Genomic DNA, 20,340 nt, shown 5'->3' with positions numbered 1-20,340 from the left:
ACATTTTGTATACTGAAAATAAATTTATAAAATTCAAAAACTGTGGACAGTAATCGGAATCTATACACCGCAAAAGCTCCAAAACGTAAACAATAAGTAACCTTACTCAAGCTGACCTTTACAATGACCGCATAAGAAGCTTTCGCAAGCACTCGCGTATTATGAAACCTTTACTTTTACTCACTGAGAAAGTCAAGTATTTTGGTACGTTTTTTCAAGCTTTGAGGGGTGCGCAGACGCTATTTAAGAGACAGACGCACCGACCGGCGTACAGTTTATGCCCGATCTTAGCACGATGTGGCGGACTCTCGCGCTTTTCGCGTTCGCATCAGTATGCCTCGCGCTTCCCGCCCAAGACTCGTCACACACCGACAATGATCTCGAAGGACTCGGAGACTGCCTCAGGAAAGACTCGACCTCGTGCCTCAAATACAAATTCTTCTCCTACGTCGACAAGATGCTCGGACAGAAGGATTCCTTCGCGCTCACCGATGGCGTCACAGTTGTTAAAGCTACCGACGCTCCCGCCGAAACTGGAGCGCCGAGATCCTTAGATCCTGTCTCTAGGCTGAAGAGTTACTTCGAAACGCATTCTTTAAGAGTTGAAGTGAAAGGTTCGGATGTGATCGATGCCGTGTCCAGTGCCGGTCGTGCTTTGGAAGATACAGTGACCTCGTTTGTTGATGATGGGACGGAAGAAGGTAGGGGGAAGAAGAAAAAGGCAGCCAAAATGTTGGGGCCTTTGATCGCGGCGTTGGCGTTGAAAATGATGGCTCTTCTTCCGCTGGCGATTGGCGCGATCGCTTTGATTGCTGGAAAGGCGTTGCTGATCGGTAAATTGGCGTTGGTGCTGTCTGCGATAATTGGACTGAAGAAATTGCTCTCTCAACAGAAACACGTGACTTACGAAGTGGTTGCGCATCCTCATCATTCGTCGAGTCACACATCGAGTCACGACTACGGTGGTACAAGTGGATATGGGGGAGATTCAGGTGGTTACAGTAGTGGGGGGAGCAGCAGCGGTCACGGAGGAGGCTGGGGACGGTCAATGGAGGCACAGAGCTTAGCATACTCAGCTCAGAAACCTCAATGAGCTGTGACCTAGTTATATGTCCCCTTTACGACGATTTCTCTCGGCCAATGACTGAGTCTTTATTTATGTGTGCGTGAGTGAGTGATTGTATTTATTTGACTGAATCTATGTTAAGTACTATGCCATTTCAGCTCAATTTCATAGTCATTGATTATTCTCTAGTACACCTTGTAAGAGGTCCCGAGTAACTATCATTATAGTGTATGTAGTATATTATATTTCTTTTTAAATACCTAAGATGCTATGTATATATAATTGTGTTTAAGTAACTTTTACTTTAGACATAAAATATCTATGGTTTAAAACCAGTACTGGCTTTAATATTATTTTATAAGTATTATGTAAGATATGAAGACTTATGATGTATATATTATGATAAATCTCTACTTGTATAAGTTTATTACATATATTTATATGATTTTATGTTTGTCATTAAAACCCATGGGATTGACATAATATGGTTCTGTTATCATTCTTATTTCATATTGTTATTGTTACTAATAATAATAATATCATTATTTATTAATAATATTATTATTAAAGAATGAAAAAATTAATAGCGTTTTATTTTCCAATTACCTATATAAGTACTCAACTATTAAAAGTAACCTGATCATATTATCGAGGGAATATTACTTAAAAGGACAAATACATGTATTTCTTGGTATAGATGTCGTTGAAGGTGAGTAAGGCAAAAGAAAAAATAATGGCATGGCAACTATAGGTAACGACTACTCCATCAAAAGTTGCCATGGTTGCAAAACTATTCAAATACCAAAAATACATGCTTGGTTAAAATTTTACATCATCTTCTAAAATTATAAACGAAGCCTAAAATTTTTTAGACTTTGCGTGAAAGAGTAACAAACATCCATACTGACATCCTGACATACTCTCAAACTTTCGCATTTATCATATTAATAGGATTATTATGAACGATACAAAATTATATTTCGCTTCTTAACCAAAAGAAAATACATAATAAAACCACCTATTCACAATGCATCAAACATTCCGACGTAACACCATACAATGGCTCATAACGACGTATGAAAAGAGTATGGTAAAAGCTATCTTTTGAAGAAAAGCGGACGCACATACTAGGCCATTCGCTTTTATAGTAGAGAGTAGTACGCTTAAGGTATAGTCCAGTTTTCCTTAATGTGAAAACATGTTAGCACCACACATATTCTGCCATATTGACCGCAGACGGGTCCCGTAAAAAATGACTACCGTACCACAAACTTGAATAGAAAATCTGACTTTCATGATGATAATGATTGGGGTTATTCTATTTTCAAACTGTTTTATTTATCTTTCGTGCCGTGTGGTTCCCGGCACCACTACAAAAAAGAATAGGACCACTCCATCTCTTTCTCATGGATGTCGTAAAAGGCGACTAATGGATAGGCTTACAAACTTGGGATTCTTTTTTTTAGGCGATGGGCTAGCAACCTGTCACTATTTGAATCTCAATTCTATCATTAAGCCAAATCGCTGAGCGTGGCCTATCAGTCTTTTCGAGACTGTTGGCTCTATCTACCCCACAAGGGATATATGTATGTGTATGTATGTATGTATGTATGTTATTTATCTTAAAATTGTTGCATCCATTGATAGAACCAATACTTTTTTTTATACTTATGTAATTCAATCAATCATCATAAGTCGTAAATGATCAGTCTTATCTTCCGTTACTAAGTGACTGACAGACAACTTACCGCCAAAACTTTTTGACGTAGAAAGTTGAAATTTGACGCATACGTTCTTTATGAGGCGTTGATGAGCATTAAAAATAAAAGATTCAAAATTCGAGAAAGACGAAGAGTGAATCACTATTTGAGCTTGTATGCACCAACTTAAGCCTCATCTTGCTTACTACCAGGAAGATAAAGATCGCCCGCACTCAAAACTATTTTATGAAAAAAAAATACTTAAAGTAAACAAAGCTGCTAGTATTGTCATAAACTTTACTGTGAATCTGCTTAAAATAACCCATAGGGAGGCAGAACAAACATAAGGGATATTTCGTAAAACAGAGTTTTGGCGTCTCCGGAGTAGAAGTAGGTATTATACCACACCATATTTGCTGTGTGGTTCCCGGCACCAATATACCGGATAGAGAGGGCCATTCCATCTCTTACCCGCGGATGCCGTATAATGTGACTAAGGGATAGGCTTATAAACTTGGGATTCTTCTCTTAGGCGGGGGGCTAGCAACCCGTAGACATGACTGACTATACGTATGTATATAATAGAATAATTAAGTATTTAAAACAATATCTGTCTACCGATGTTACTATAAAGCATTCAATTTCCAGCTACTAGTCTACTGAAATTAAGTTGGTTCAATAAGAACCTTTAGAAAAATTAATGAACGTTTCACAGTATGCATTTTAATAATAAATGCCGTCTTAAACAGCTCCTGAAAAATTAATTCAACAGTCAATAACATACATTATATCACGTCTATATCCCTTGTAGGATAGACAGAGTCAACAGTCTTGAAAATACCGATAGGCCACGTTCAGCTGTTTGGCTTAATAATAGAATTGAGATAGTGACAGGTTGCAAGCTCATCGCCTAAAAGAAGAATCCCAAGTTTATAAGCCTATAGCGTTAGTCGCCTTTTACAACATACATGGGAGTGAGATGGAGTGGTCCTACTCTTTTTTTGATTGGTGCCGGGAACCACACGGCAAATACATACACAGTGATAAAATATTGAAAATAATAATTCTTCAGTTTTATCCTGTATAGTTTCGGAGTGCCTTATATTTTAGTGCGGTGTGGTTCCCGGCACTAATAGAAAAAAGAATAGGACCACTCCATTTCTCTCCCATGGATGTCGTAAAAGGCGACTAAGGGGTAGGCTTATATACTTGGGATTCTTCTTTTAGGCGATGGGCTAGCAACCTGTCACTATTTGAATTTCAATTCTAACTTAAAGCAAAATAGCTGATCGTGGCCTATCAGTCTTTTCAAGACTGTTGGCTCTGTCTACCCCGCAAGGGATATAGACGTGATTATATGTATGTATGCCTTATATTTTCAAGGGTAGTGAAAATGCAATAATGAGTTATGAAAACTATCTGTTGTAAAATTGATACAAGTCTATGATTATAATGTTTATTACTTAGACTTGAGATATACAAGCTCAGATTTAAGGCTTAAGTTAGAGACGATAGCGATTACTCCTCATACCTACGCGTAATTCATTTGAATATAAAAATAAATAAAAATATACATACATCCATACATATAATAAAACTGTAACTGAACTTTGTCTGTACATTGAAGATATTTAAGAAAAAAAAATATAAGGGGTCTTTTTAGGGTCAATAGAAGCCAAAACAATTTTTTTTAGAATTTTTGTCTGTCTGTCTGTCCGTCTGTCTGTCTGTATGTTTGTACGCGCATCACGCAAAATCTACCGAACGGATTTGAACGAAATTCGGCACAGATATAGCTATTAACCTGGATTAGAATATAGGCTACTTTTTATCCTGAAATTCTATCCCAAGGGGATGAAATAGGGGGTGCAAGTTTGTATGGAACTTCGTCATTTTTGAATCGATATAAAAAGCTATAAATAATTAATTATCATATTTATAATGATGAGATGATTAAAAAAATAGCATTTTATTGATTTAATTCATTATGCTTTGTTTTTTGATTAAGTTCCCGTGGTTTAGATATTTATTTTTTTTCCCACCCGATACGAGATGGCGCCTCATGAGAATTTAAGAAATAACACGATTGTAGCCGCTGGCAAAATTTTCAATTTATTAGAAATTCTTTTTTTCATTGATTTAGTTTCGCCAGTACTTACCGTTTCACCACATCTTTGAGAAGATTTTTTTTTATGTAGGTAGTTTGACGCGCCCCGCATCGGCGACAATGCTTCGCTCAAGATTAGCAGGAATAACACACAATGTAGTAACGCCAGTACTTACCGTTTCACCATTGATTTAGTTCCCGTGGTTTAGATATTTATTTTTTGACTACCCGATACTAGATGGCGCCACATGAGAATTAAAAGTATTATTATAGTTTACAAAAAAAGGGCCATTCGAGCTATCTACGGCTTAAAACAAATAGATTCACTTAGAGATTTTTTCAAAACCCTTTAGGTTTAAAGGCATTTATTCTCATAAAGAATTAACAAAATTCACTTACATGAGAACATTCATTAATTTATAAACATAAGTAGTGATACGCGTACATTAACATCGCAACACAAACACAATATGTAATTGTCACACTCTACCCTCACAACTTAATAATAAAGTCTCACTGCACTGTATACTTAATATTTTAACACAACATATAACATAACATAACATAACATAACATAACATAACATAACATAACATAACATAACATAACATAACATAACATAACATAACATAACATAACATAACATAACATAACATAACATAACATAACATAACATAACATAACATAACATAACATAACATAACATAACATAACATAACATAACATAACATAACATAACATAACATAACATAACATAACATAACATAACATAACATAACATAACATAACATAACATAACATAACATAACATAACATAACATAACATAACATAACATAACATAACATAACATAACATAACATAACATAACATAACATAACATAACATAACATAACATAACATAACATAACATAACATAACATAACATAACATAACATAACATAACATAACATAACATAACATAACATAACATAACATAACACAACACAACATAACATAACATAACATAACATAACATAACATAACATAACATATAACATTAACATTAACATTAACATATTAACATTAACATTAACATTAACATTTAACATATTTAACATATTTAACATTAACATTAACATTTAACATTAACATACATATAATAAAACTGTAACTGAACTTTGTCTGTACATTGAAGATATTTAAGAAAAAAAATTATAAGGGGTCTTTTTAGGGTCAATAGAAGCCAAACCAATTTTTTTTAGAATTTTTGTCTGTCTGTCTGTCTGTCCGTCTGTCTGTCTGTATGTTTGTACGCGCATCACGCAAAATCTACCGAACGGATTTGAACGAAATTCGGCACAGATATAGCTATTAACCTGGATTAGAATATAGGCTACTTTTTATCCTGAAATTCTATCCCAAGGGGATGAAATAGGGGGTGCAAGTTTGTATGGAACTTCGTCATTTTTGAATCGATATAAAAAGCTATAAATAATTAATTATCATATTTATAATGATGAGATGTTTAAAAAAAAGCATTTTATTGATTTAATTCATTATGCTTTGTTTTTTGATTAAGTTCCCGTGGTTTAGATATTTATTTTTTTTCCCACCCGATACGAGATGGCGCCTCATGAGAATTTAAGAAATAACACGATTGTAGCCGCTGGCAAAATTTTCAATTTATTAGAAATTCTTTTTTTCATTGATTTAGTTTCGCCAGTACTTACCGTTTCACCACATCTTTGAGATTTTTTTTTGTGTAGGTAGTTTGACGCGCCCCGCATCGGCGACAATGCATCGCTCAAGATTAGCAGGAATAACACACAATGAAGTAACGCCAGTACTTACCGTTTCACCATTGATTTAGTTCCCGTGGTTTAGATATTTATTTTTTGACTACCCGATACTAGATGGCGCCACATGAGAATTAAAAGTATTATTATAGTTTACAAAAAAAAGGGCAATTCGAGCTATCTACGGCTTAAAACAAATAGATTCACTTAGAGATTTTTTCAAAACCCTTAATATTTTAACATTGCCCTCACAATACATTTTCGCTTCATAACAATATTATAGAAGCTAAAATTCTTACTGGTTGTGCAGCTGGTGAAATTGTTTTTATACCACGCATTCCCCTCATTCCCAACAACTTTCCATTTCAATTTAAGCGTGTTCAGTTTCCAGTGGCTATATGTTTCGCGATGACGATTAACAAATTGCAAGGTCAAACGCTTGGAGCAGCCGGAGTCGACCTCAGAACGAATTGCTTCTCACACGGACAGCTCTACGTCGCTTTCCGCAGGTCACCAGCTGTGACAGTTTATTTGTGATGTCTTCAATGGGCAAGACAGCAAATGTTGTATACAAAGAGATACTCTAACTTTCCATTATTATATTTTCCTTTTTTTGTCTTTAGAATTTATTTGTTTTTTAACAGCTGCGTCTCCGGGACTTTGCTTTTGTAAGAAAAATAAACTATGTTCTATTCCAGGCATTATTCTTCCCGTTTACGTAAGTTTCATCAAAATCCATCCAGTAGAATTTTCGTGATTGAATAGCATCCTCAAACACGCACTCACGTAGGTACATCAATTTTTTTGCATAATCTATACTAATATTATAAAGCTGAAGAATTTGTTTGTTTGTTTGAACGCGCTAATCTCAGGAATTACTGGTTCGAATTTAAAAATTCTTTTTGTGTCTAATAGACCATTTATCGAGGAAGGCTTTAGGCTATTTATTATCACGCTGCAATTATTAGGAGCGAATAAATAATGAAAAATGTGAAAAAAACGGGGAAAATTATTCCTCTTTGAGGGCTTCAATGATGCACAAAATAACTATTCCACGCGGACGAAGTCGCGGGCACAGCTAGTAGATTCATAAAGTCACGCCTCTATCCCGGTGGGGTAGGTAGTAGCCTATATTTTTCCCACTTGCATACTTCTAAAATAAAAATATCACTAAATAAAATTTATAGGTTTACATCAATATATGTATATTTCATACCACCTATGAGAGTAATTTCTTAAAATATAATGAAGCCCTCCATAATATTTTCTCTGTCTGTCTGTATGTATGGGCTTACCTCGGAAAGTTGTGAACGGATATTGTTCCTGTTTGAAACGTTAGAAAGAAGTTTTTCTGAGGAAGAATTCATCTAGCAATGACACCCGTGCGGAGCAGAAGCAGGCCGCTAGTATGTATATAACTTTTATTAACGTTGAGAGGATGTATGCAAAGATAAACGAATGCATGAAACATTTGATAAGATTTTTAAGACGAAGAGCTTTAAAGTGATGATTATGCCAAAATAAATAATATTAAATTGTTATTATAAAAAATAGGACCACTCCACCTCTTTCCCATGGATGGCAATAGGCAATTAAGGGATAGTCTAATAAACTAACTTGGGATTCTCCTTGTAGGGGATGGGCTAGCAATCTGTCACTTTTTAAACCTCGATTACCTTATAAAGCCATAAGGCAGAATTGGTAGATATTTTGTTTTTTTCAAAATTGTTGGCTTCGTCTTCCCCGTTAGGAATATAGACGTGGTAATATGTATGTTACATGTTTGATATTTTTCCATTAAACTCTATTATTATAAATATATATAACTACTATATTATTATAAACAAATACAATATAGGCCTAATCTAAGATCGAAATGTTCAATGATCTTTTCTCTATATCATATAGAAGTAGGCGATTACATAAACAATGCTGTCTCTCATGACTTGCACTATCCCCCGGCTTTCCTTGAATCCAGGTCGTACATTTGCCCTCTAGAGAAAGGTATGGCGGGTGAAATCACCGAATCAGTCACGTTTTCAAGATTGCATTAAAAGTAAAATTTGTTGTTATGTTTTCGGCAACATACTCGTGTATGATAGATGAAAATCGTCACATACACTCTATGTTTATGGTCATAGTTGCTAAATTGCAACGAAATTTTATTGTTACTGTTCTCATATTGTTCAGGCTTCGCTGGGCACATGTTTGTTGACGGATTTTGAGTTTATTGTTCGTGGGAGAGTAGAATTAGACAAACTTCGTGTACCGTGTGGTTCCAAGAACCTACGTAAAAAAATTGGACCACTTCATCTCTTACTCCTCTCTCTTCCACGAATGTCGTTTTAAAGGCTTATAAACTTGGGATTCTATTTTACTCGTAGGTGATAACAAACTGTCACTATTTGTATCTCAATTCTATCATTAAACCTATCAGCTGAACGTGGACTTTCAGTCTGTCAAGACTCTTTCAAACTCGCAAGGGATATAGACGTGATCATAAGAATGAATTAATAAAGTTGATGTCGTAGAAGGTGATTAAAGAACCAAATGTTATAATAAATCAGAAGCGGGTTGCTATCAAGTAGGCAGTCTTTTGAAAAAGCTTTGTGTAATTATCATTTATAGAATTGGCACATTCATCTAATGCAGCTTTTACGATAATCCATGACGACGGTCAAAAAACGGAGCACGACTTTTTCTATGTAGAGCAGAAAATTCGCTTTTATCAATGTTTGTATTTGTTTCTTTACGTTGGTAATATTTACATTGTTTACACAAATACCTCCTACCACCTCCTTCGAAGAATGATTTTATTTAATAATTATTATCCATTATTACGTCTGGCAGGGTAGACAAACCCAAAAGTTAGTTGAAAAGACTGAAAGGCTTTGTTAAGATGTATAGCCTTGAGATTCACAAAGTGACAGGTTGCTATTGCTAGCTCATCGCCTACAAAAGGAATCCTAAAAAATTGATTGAACCTATGTTATAAGAAGCTACTATTGCAGTCTATTAAAAAGAAATGTATTACCACGCTCCACTGTCACATTGACCAGGTTAACTATAACAATTGAATTACAAATTATGAAACAAGCTTTTGTTCGTGGCTTTGTTTATCATAGTTTTAATATTGGAAAATCAAAGTGCGTTTGAAAGAACCTGATAAAAAGTTGGGTCTGAGGTGGTACACGCAAGCTAAAGCCTCTTGCCTTGAAAATCTCTAAGTTTATGGTATCGGAGACAAAAACGCGGATAGGAAGTCTCAAAATTTTCATTCGAGTTCAAAGATTATTTTTATTACCCCTAATTGTGTATTTTAATACGCTCAATAATGTATATAAATGTGAAATTTTCAATTTCTGGATCATGGTCACGATTCGGCCCAAAGTAGGTATACACAACTAATTTTATAAAAAATAAAATTATTCGATTCTACACTTTGGTGTGTGTTTTAAACCCACGACTTAAACACAATATTAAGCACTGGATTTCAAAGACCCAAGCCTTGTTAAATAAACTAATACAATCATTCAATCACAAAAAGACAAGGCGAAAATTTTAGTTACGCCATCTTGTTGGCGCCATTTGCAATAAAACGAGTTGAGACTACGACGAGTTCATTGACTGTAGTAAATGTAGTAACCTTGACAAAGAATTGCTTTTGTCAATGGCTGGAAATAATTCAGCAAAAAGAAAAAAGCACTACCTACCTCGAAGATAAAATTGTTTTGCTTTTTTGTAAACGACAATTTGAAATTAGAACGATGTCGTGAGTAATTTAAAATTATGTTTTATTGCAACACTACCTGAAGCCAAGATGTAGGTATAAAACACAAACTGCTGAAAAGAGAATAAGTTACTTATTTTAAAGATTGGTAGGTTTTTTACTAGGAAACATAATTTTGTGGTTTGAAAAAAGAATTGTAATGAAAAGACAATGACCAAGTGACGAAGCCAAGAAGCAAAACCTTGAACTTTGAATTTGTAAACAAACTTGGCCATGAACGTAGTTCTAAGAAATTTTGATAGATGGCGTTAGTTGATTTCTGTATAAGGTATAATGCTATATGTATCTATGCTTTCTCAAGCTTCGTATCAAGAAAGTAGAAATTATTTGGGTGTACCCAATAGATGCTACATGTGAGATTTGGTAGATGTCACTATTTTAGTTTTAATTTGTCAATTTAGGGACCACATGAATTTATGGCTTTATCACTAATGATATAAGGTAACTTATTTTAAGAGCTATTCTTTAAAATAACTTAATTGATCAGCATTTGTAATATAGTATGATTTTTTTAGAAGTAAGTATGATTTTCCTGTAGAACCCACAACCCCAGGCAAATTTAACCCTGCAAGGAAACCTTCATATCGGATCATGATGACGTCATATTCACATCCAGTTCCATATAGTGGTTTTGTGTGTCATGAAGTGGTACCTAAATGAAATAAAATTGTCATTCTAATAAGCAAATTTAAAATTTAATGGCACTCCCGCTAATTATTATTTAAAACTAACAGCTGAACATGGCCTACCTAGTCTTTCAAGACTGCTGGTCCTGTTAACACCGCAGGGAATATAAACGTGATTATATGTAAGTATGTCTATGTATGGATGCTAGTCCAATGCCTGAAAGAAGAATCCCAAGTTTATAAGCCTTTTCTATGATTGACTTGTACAAACCTAGTGCAAATAATACAAATTTCTCTTACTTAGGTAAATCACTAACAGTAGCCTTAAATTCAGTTTCACAGTACACGACTGTTATTTTTTAAATTACTCCTTTAATTTGTGTATAAAATCTTATGGAAAAATAATAGTAACATTCTGTTAATTTAAGGCGAAATTATTTGCCATGCAGACGACTTTAATTGATAAAAATTTGCTCACTAGCTCACTAAGTACTATCAGATTTTTAGAGCTTACAATCTTGAAAAGACTGAAAGGTCACGTTCGGCTGTATGGTTAACTAGAGGGCATATATTTTTTGGATACATATACACATATTATCGATAAAGCTCTTGCGAGCTTCAGTGGTCGAATCGGTAAGTCCGGTTTTAATGTAAGATGCACAGAAAGGCACAGGTTCAAATCACACTTCGGCCATGTACTATAACTATTTTCAAAGTTATTTACATTAGCTTGAATACTAACCGACACTCTTACGGTGGGGTAAAATATGACAAAACCTGCATATTCAGGCAACTGGATGTGTAACCGTAGATCCAATACGCGTTAAGTTTACCTGCAAAGGTTGCGTAGGTCAGATAGGAGTCGCTTCGTGTAAAAACCTGACTCACCTAATCCAGGATCTATGGTCAAAGGCATAACCCGGGCTCCTCCCCAGTCATGTTGGGATGCAACCGGGACTGAAGCCGGGAGGAAGATAGATAAAGCCAAGAACAGTGGTAATCTTACACGGCAAGTACCTAATGATTACGTGTCCGTACAAGCAGCTTAAAGGCCCTTGCAAACGGTCATGAAACACGGTCACCCAGATGCGACCACACCTCGGTCCACATAGATTATGTTCGGAATTTAAACGATGCCGGTTTAGAGCCCTCTTTCCTTATTAAGTGGGGTTATTAACTAACTAACTTTACGCGCGATTGCCCCAGCCCAATTTAAATTTGACGCCAACTTACAAAAGAGCGACGGAATTATCACTACCTTATAAAAAGCATCGAACAACCGCCAACTACAAAAAACGACGACTTTAGCGCCACCTAAAAAATATTTTTTTTTTTTGCAAATTCCTCGGGACCTGTAGTTTTTACCGGGATGAAAGATACCATATGTCCTTCTCCTGACTCTAAAAAGGCGATATAAAAGGCGACTAACCGATAGGCTTACAAACTTGGGATTCTTTTTAGGCGATGGGTTAGCAACCTGTCACTATTTGAATCTCAATTCTATCATCAAACCAAATAGCTGAACGTGGCCATTCAGTTTTTTCAAGACTGTTGGCTCTGTCTACCCCGCAAGGGATATAAACGTGTTCATATGTATGTATGTATTTTAAGAAGATTTATTCAGTAGATAACCCGTGAAAGGGTAACAAACTAAGAAATAAACTTATTATCTCATTTATCATAATAGTTACGCTATTCCTTAGAACGTCGGTGGTCTAATAGTTAAGGTTTTTGGCGAAAATACGTAAGTAATGCGCGTGGGAGAAAGATAAAATTCTAATTTGACTATGTACCAATCACATTATGTACAGCCGTGTGGTTCCCGGCACCAATAAAAAAAATAATAGGTCCACTTCATCTCTTTCCCATGGATGTCGTAAAAGGCGACTTAGGGTTTTAAACTTGGGATTCTTCAGCTTCCAGCTGAACGTGGCCTTTCAGCCTTGTGAGACTATTGGCTCTGTCTACTCCGTAAAGGTAATTATATGTATGTATGTACCCGCGCAAAGCCTTTATCATATTCCAGTTGCTCTTAATATGTTAAAGTATCCACACACATCCATTTTTATGAAACTTTAGATACACACATATTGAAATGAAAAGGAAAGCGTTTATTTATGTTGCATTGTTCGCGATTTACTTTCATCAAGATAGCATCGGTTAACTTAACTCCACTTAGCTTTGAACTAAGAAAAGTCTCAAGAAAAGTAAATTCACACCATTCTTACTACATTGTTGTTTTACACTGGTATTGTTAAGGCCATAAGTATCATTCATTACACAGTAATTCGTCTTTCATCTATGTAGCTTTCAAGTATTCTCTATTTATGTAAGTTTGTACTAGGTACATTTAGATTTTTTTTTTTCACTTTATATAATCACGTCTATATCCCACGCGGGGTGGACAGAGCCAGCCGCCTTGAAAGACTGATAAGCTTTCAGCTGTTAAGCTTAATGATAGAATTGAGAAGATTTAAATAGCGACAGGTTGCTAGCCCATCGAAGCCCAAGTTTACAAGCCTATCCTTTAGTCGCCTTTTACTAAACCTATGGGAAAGAGATGGAGTGGTCCAATTCTTTTTTATATTCGTGCCGGGAATCACACGGAATTTCAATGATCATACATAAATTAAAGACGTCAGCTCTCCTGCATTTTGTCTGTTATGTCACTAACATGTCATTTCTGAGACCAATAAACAGGCAGGTCACAGGTGGACTAATAAGTACAGTTGTTTTGACACTCGGTCCTTGGGGCAAGGGCGCGCGGGAGCTTCACAAGGCGCTCAGCTGACGCCTGAGGGAGGCAACAGGAGACCCTCGCGCGGGCAGCTTTCTTGCGCAGCGTATTGTTATTGCAATACAAGGTCAAAATTTGTATAATATATATATTCTTTTAGTATACATTCATGAAAAGTTTTCTGGTTTTTTTTTCTTTTCTTTTCTACACTAATTAAGTAAAAACCCACTATTTTCTTCGCCTGTACTGCTGATGCGTTCATCTTGGAAAGTAATTATATATTGGTCGCCACCTATTTGCACTTGTAAAAGGTTGAAAAGTTAGTTCCATTCTTAATTTTAAGACGAATGTACTCCTACACTCAGTTTGCAAATAAATGAATATGAGTGAATGAAAGTTGTTGCCGGATTTTGTTCCAGTTTGTAATATGGGAAAGAGTATTTTCTGAGGAAGGTTTGTATCTATAAATTCTACCCGTGCGAAATCGGGGCAGATGGCAAGTGACAGAAATAATACCAAAGTTTCCCTCAACTAATGTACAGTGAGCAACACAGCAATGTAAACAATCTTCAATACGTTTAAGATACGAAAGTGTCCTTTTCTCTGTGGTCACTGTACATAACTGAAAAATGGTAGGATTTTTGTATCACTTGTAATAAATTGTAAATAGGGTTCAAATGATACACAGAAATACATGAATGACTATATTTCTTTTATTCATGGGTGGTATGTAAATAAGTTTAGGTTTAGTTTAATGAGACTGATGAATGAAGATGTTTTGTATATAAAAGATAGAGATATACATCACCTTAGATGGATTGATAAAGACAAGATACAGCACATTAATATGTGATATAATTACATAAATACCATAATATTTATAATATATACCATATCACAAACGAAGGAGCAAAAAACAATAATTTACGTAAATACTCTCATACGAAGCATATTTACAAAAGCATATAAAAATATATATTTTATATAAGTAAGAAGAAACGACTAGTTTAATGAACACAGTCAAAAGAAATGACTAAAAAGATAAATAGTTAAAGCTAGATAACAAAACAAAAACAACTTAATAAACAAAAATAATTAAACTAACTAAATTTGTACTTGAGGAAATAAAAACTAAATTATAATAAAAAACAGGTACATTGATATTGAAGAAATGAAAAAAAAATGTAATAACAAGAAAGGAAAATAAATATATGAAAAATGGCGATGATAAGGAAGTCCAAAGCCTAGACAAGATTCACTCATTCGATATTTAAATTAATAACGTTTTTAAATAATTTAAATAAATTAACAATAAATTAAACTCAATACTTTGAGGTCCGTAACTAGACTAACCGAAGATATAGACTACATATCCAATAAGGATGCGAGTACAGTCTTAAAATCTTAGGCATTTAGTTCGTGTAGGCGTTGTAAGCGAGGGTCTGAGGATCCTGTGATGATCTTCCCCAACCTCCATGGCCACCTCCATGGCTGTAATGTTCCTCATGATGAGGGTGGGCTACAACCTCGTAGCTCTCATGATGCTCATGCTTTGAGAGGAGTTTCTTGAGCAGAACCAGAGCAGACGCCAAGAGGGCAGCCTTGGCCAGCATCAGACCCTTGACGGCGGCGAAAGCGATGATACCAAGGAACAGGGGAATGAGGGACTGGATCTTCAGTTGGAGGAGAGCGAGGATGGGCAGCAGTTGCTTTAGCTTCTTCTTCTTGCCACGGCCTGGAATAAATTAAATTGTTTATCATTTAAAGTCAACTTAATAGTGAGTTACGATTACATCAGCCATTGAATGTCAAACATCATATCCAATGTTAGTCCAGTTCTTATCAGAGATCCTAAAATTATCTAATCATAACATCCCTTCCTATATTTATCTAGGACAATCAAAGTTGTAACGGAATTGGCCCACTTTTCAGATGTATGTGACAATGAAGCGATAGGTAACTTAAGATATTGACATCAAAAAGTGAAAACAATTGTAACAGATTCAACAAAATAGGCCGCAGGACTGAAATAAAACCAACTCCTATCAGTAAACATTCACCGTATGTCAATTGTTTCCAGCCTAATTCGAATTCAAAATCACACGGTGCGCGCTCGTCGAAAATTTAAAACAATGTCGCTTTCATTGAAATTCACAATGTTACGTCCAGTTTGCATAACAGCCCCATTCATCTAGAAAGTGCGATTACCGGACCTTACAATTCGAAAGCTCCGGACCTACTTCCATATTTTGTTAACGAGTCACAGCCTGGAGCAAGACTTTTACTCGGTTCTCAATCAAGATTTTGATCACGGTAGCAACGAGTATTTACTAACGGAACCACGCAACTAGCCCCATAGTCCTACATAGCAAGGTTATGGAAATCTAGCAAAAACTAGACCCGTATAGTCCGCTTTTCACCACAATCAACCTTCTAAATAGGATGGAGAAATTCCTGCCAAACCCGTTTAGCAGTCGCGATTTCTAGTGTCTTCTTCTGCAGTTTGTTTCTCTTAAATACGGATGTCCGTTTTCTAAGATACCATATTAAAACCAGCTAATAAAAATAACGCTGTTGCTCGTTTATGTAGAGTAATTATTTTTTGCAAATGAAGAAAAAACTTTCTATTCTCATCTCGTCTTGTATAACCGGTCTCATGCCTGATTCCAATTCATGATTTCGCAAGATTTTTTGTGATCATAAGTGCCTTAGTTATGCGTGACACATACTTTTTAAATCTGATAAACAGACACTTTTAATTTACACCTTAATTTTGAACGGATAATCTTTTAGTATCGCACAAAACAGAGTCAAACAAGCAAGTTATCAAACCTATCGTTAAAAAAGATGAGTTGCAATTTTCGACAGTCACAAAAAGTAAAAGTAAAGTAAAGCATGGTTGGATGGATGATATTAAATTTTCAACAGTCACTATCGAGAAACGAGGTGCACAAAAACCAGTTATACACACGTTACGTTTTTAATATTATATAACAATGTCTGTCGTAACACTGCGATTGATGACCGAGACTGTGTGATCTTTGGACATTCATTTTTAAAGTATATTAAGCCGTCTCTTCAATTTGAACTGGATTTTACTTAGGTCATGGTTTATTTGTAGTTTGTATGCAAAATCATCGATCTGTCATTTTCACATCCAAAAAAATGCTCTGATTTTGTTCTGCAATTTTATTTTAATAGCACCTTTTCTCAAATTGTTATTTTCTATGAAATCTTATTTTGTATTAAAACATACATACATATTAATTATAGTCACGTCTATTTCCCTTATGAGGAAGAGAGAGTCTCGAAAAGACTGTAAGGCCACGTTAAGATGTATGGCTTTATGATGAATTAAAAAAATTTGTAAATTTTTATAATTCTTATATATGAGCTTTTATAATGTAATCTCCTCAGGTTTGCTTTCATCAAAGTGCACCGTTTAACATTGAATAAGCATTTCAAACTTTCGAATGCATGAAACACATAAAATTACATAACATATATACTATGCTTTTATATATTTTGCGCCATAAAATTAAGACGAAAGCTCTACTCTGTGTTTATGAGAGAACTTTCTAATAAGTAATTGGCGTTATGATATACCTGGGTCAAGACAATTAAACGCCCTGATTTGAAGATACTCCCGTAATTATCTTTCAACTTTCACTTCACTTGATTATTTGATCGAAATCATATGATCTGTATTATGAATTACAAAGATTACATGTCTAATAACATAATTAGATGTGTTTTCGTGATAAGTTTAATTGATATAGCTTTCAAAACAATTTGTACTTTATAGTTTGTGAATTATTTTTGTTAAAGCGGTGTTGGTATATCAACTATTAATTGTCTTTTTTGATAATTAACTTTTTTATCTCGTCTATGCCTTGATAAAAGGGAGTGACTGACTCATTTAACCAAAATTATTTACTGATTTCGAATTTGGCAGAGACATTGTTCTTACGAAAAATTCACGATTTGCTAATTTTTTCATGGAAGTCTCATGAAACGGAAGTTGAGTAAAAGCGAGTACATAATTATTGTAATATTTATATTATATAAATATTTTTAAAAATTGCTTTATTTATAACGAGGATTTTTAACAAGGGATTCTGTATATTTCCATTATCAAGAAAAGTCTGTCAAAATTGATATTTGTTTCTTTTGCTCTACTTTCTACCAATAATATCATTAATACGAAAGTTTATAAAGATGTATGTTATAACTTTCGTTTTAGGCGTGAGGATGTTAACTATAATTTTATTACTAAAATCTATCAATGATTGATTGATCCGTATCTGGTTTGATCGATAGCTTATTAAAATATTTATAAAACAGGTGTAAGCAAAAAGTTATTATACTTCTTACAATAAAAAGAATATTCTTCAAAACCTTGGGTATAAATTAAGCACTCATTATAGAAAAATCGAGGTTTATGTCCATTTTATCTTTTAGTGATCAGACAATCTTTTCTTACGGTGTAATAAAGTACCCTTTATTAAGAAATAAAATAAAAAACGAATATCGCTAGTCCAATTATTAATGAGTTTTGTAATTGGAATGATTTTACTACATATAGTCCTACAGAGTATTATTTTTAATCACAATCAACAACTTTAAGAATCGTATTGCTAACACCGAGATGTAAAACTTAATATTTAGTTCTTTTTATAAAAAATTAAAAAAAAAAACAATTAAAAATTATTTACCTTCTTCAAGTGACCGCTTGACATCTTCAACAGTGCTCTTTGGCATGCGTAGTTGGATGATATGGTTTTCCATGAACTCGGCCGCCGCGTCCACCAGCCTGGACTCCACCTGGTTCTCCCTGGCTACTGGTTCTTCGGGTAGAGGCTCGAAGGACCTGGCAGACCTTGAAGATCCAGTGCCAATGAGACTGATACCATCAGCGATGTTAACCTCCCGAGCAGAGTTGATGTTCTCTACATATTTCAGCGCGCGTTCCTGTGAACCAATATTTTTTGTTAATTTTGAAAGGTAAGGTTTGAAATATTTTTTTCGGAATTGGACTGTTTTTATTGTTCGGTTGAAAATAAATTGTTTTTTTTTTTTTGTTTTAAGAAAGAAGATATTTTTGCACTTTTATTGTTCTTTAACGTTTTGTCTTAAAAAATTGTTCTACATAATTATACACAAATAAAAAAGAAAACTGTTATAAAAAATTAACTTCTTTTTCTTAATCTTAACCAATGAAGTATTTAAATTGAGATAAAGTCGTACAATTTTAACTGGAGCAGTGCGTATGCGCATTGCAAAAAAAAGCCGTCACCTGATTCAATTACACTTAACACATCACACACACCTTCAGGCACAGGGATACATCCCCCTCGGCACAATTCTTCACAACACCGATGACCGATCCAAGGACATCATTCTCCCCCGCTGGCTTAGAGTTCACCGCCACGACACTCACTACTAAAAGGAAGAAGAATCTCATCTTGTCCTTTGCTCCTTCGGTGGTGATAAGTGAAATGTAATGCTGGACTTGGAGCAAAGCGGTTTTATTCAACGTACCCCCACTTGCGACTGTTCCCGCCAAAATGCGTACGCGCGCGTACGGCGATGACGCGCTGAGAATTTTTTAGAGGCGGCGTAGTCGTTCGAAATTTGATTTTTTATGATTTACAATTAAGAATTAATTTGAATTTATTCTTTTTTTATGTAATGAGATTTGGTTTACAGTATGTTTGATTGAATTTGCGTGATGGTGATTTTTATAAGTGATTGAGTAAGATGTTCGTGTGGCGGAAACGGTGATTTTACTTTCATTGAACATAACGCACAACAATAGGAAATGGTGATTATGGGCTACTGTTGTTACTAAGTAAACAATAATTATTCTTTATTTAAGTAACGATTTTCTTGGATAGGTTAGTGGTTTTTGAATTTGAAATGAATTGAGTAGTGATACCTATAGTCGATTCAGGTGCAGGTCATGACATATATCTGGAAAAGTGGGCCTATACAGCAGATACCATTTGGATTTCCACTGTGGTCAACAAGAATGAGACCAGACACAAGATAGTCGGATGATGGGCATTTAATGAGAAATGCATAGATATAATGATAAAAATCTGGGAGTATCTTGAAATGTTTCTTTCTCCTTGTGAGTCGCTTAAAATCTCACGGTTTTGGGCGGTGCCAGGAGTCTACCTATCTACAGCAATTTCTTTGACCTTTATGACCAATCCTTACCATTCTGAATGTGCAGATTTAGGCGTAACACATACGCTTAAGGCATTCAACTTTATTCATTATCATATTTGCGTTAGTCTACAATCCTTATAAGATTTTTATGTGTAGCATTGCAGGGCATTATTTTGTACTCTGTCAGTGCCTCTGATGGAATGGTAACCGAATAAAAGAGTGCAAGGATCAAGTTCTAGTCTTATCGCGGCTATGTATCAATAAAACTTTGCCGTGTTATATTTATTTGTTTAATGACTTTTTTATTTTTTAGGTTACAGATCAAAATTGACATCACACATTATTACCAACAAACTGTGCACAT

The 20,340-nt window shown here is 34.8% G+C and overlaps 2 protein-coding genes across 2 annotated transcripts; one reads left to right on the top strand and one right to left on the bottom strand.

The window, feature by feature from the left end:
* Positions 1–295: 295 nt before the first annotated feature.
* On the top strand, positions 296–1,093 carry LOC106130713 (uncharacterized). Its single transcript, XM_013329616.1, has one exon. It carries the CDS (start codon positions 296–298, stop codon positions 1,091–1,093), a length of 798 nt encoding a protein of 265 aa, XP_013185070.1.
* A 14,052-nt stretch (positions 1,094–15,145) lies between these two features.
* On the bottom strand, positions 15,146–19,266 carry LOC106130718 (uncharacterized). The gene is made up of 3 exons (XM_013329621.2): positions 19,132–19,266; positions 18,518–18,773; positions 15,146–15,537 (listed from the first exon to the last, which is right to left on the bottom strand). Exons 1-3 carry the CDS (start codon positions 19,264–19,266, stop codon positions 15,215–15,217), a joined length of 714 nt encoding a protein of 237 aa, XP_013185075.1. The 3' UTR covers positions 15,146–15,214.
* Between the last annotated feature and the right edge of the window lie 1,074 nt (positions 19,267–20,340).

Source organism: Amyelois transitella, chromosome 23 (genome assembly GCF_032362555.1).
Source record: "Amyelois transitella isolate CPQ chromosome 23, ilAmyTran1.1, whole genome shotgun sequence".
Lineage (NCBI taxonomy): Eukaryota > Metazoa > Arthropoda > Insecta > Lepidoptera > Pyralidae > Amyelois > Amyelois transitella.
The sequence above is the reverse complement of the archived record's forward strand: the minus strand, read 5'-3'. Positions and strand labels throughout refer to the sequence as shown.

Coding starts and splice junctions, on each gene's coding strand:
- LOC106130713 (XM_013329616.1), top strand. CDS start 296: ATGTGGCGGACTCTCGCGCTTTTCGCGTTCGCATCAGTATGCCTCGCG.
- LOC106130718 (XM_013329621.2), bottom strand. CDS start 19,266: ATGAGATTCTTCTTCCTTTTAGTAGTGAGTGTCGTGGCGGTGAACTCT. Junction 18,774..19,131: donor ATGTATCCCTGTGCCTGAAG/GTGTGTGTGATG, acceptor ATTGGTTCACAG/GAACGCGCGCTGAAATATGT. Junction 15,538..18,517: donor CAAGCGGTCACTTGAAGAAG/GTAAATAATTTT, acceptor AATTTATTCCAG/GCCGTGGCAAGAAGAAGAAG.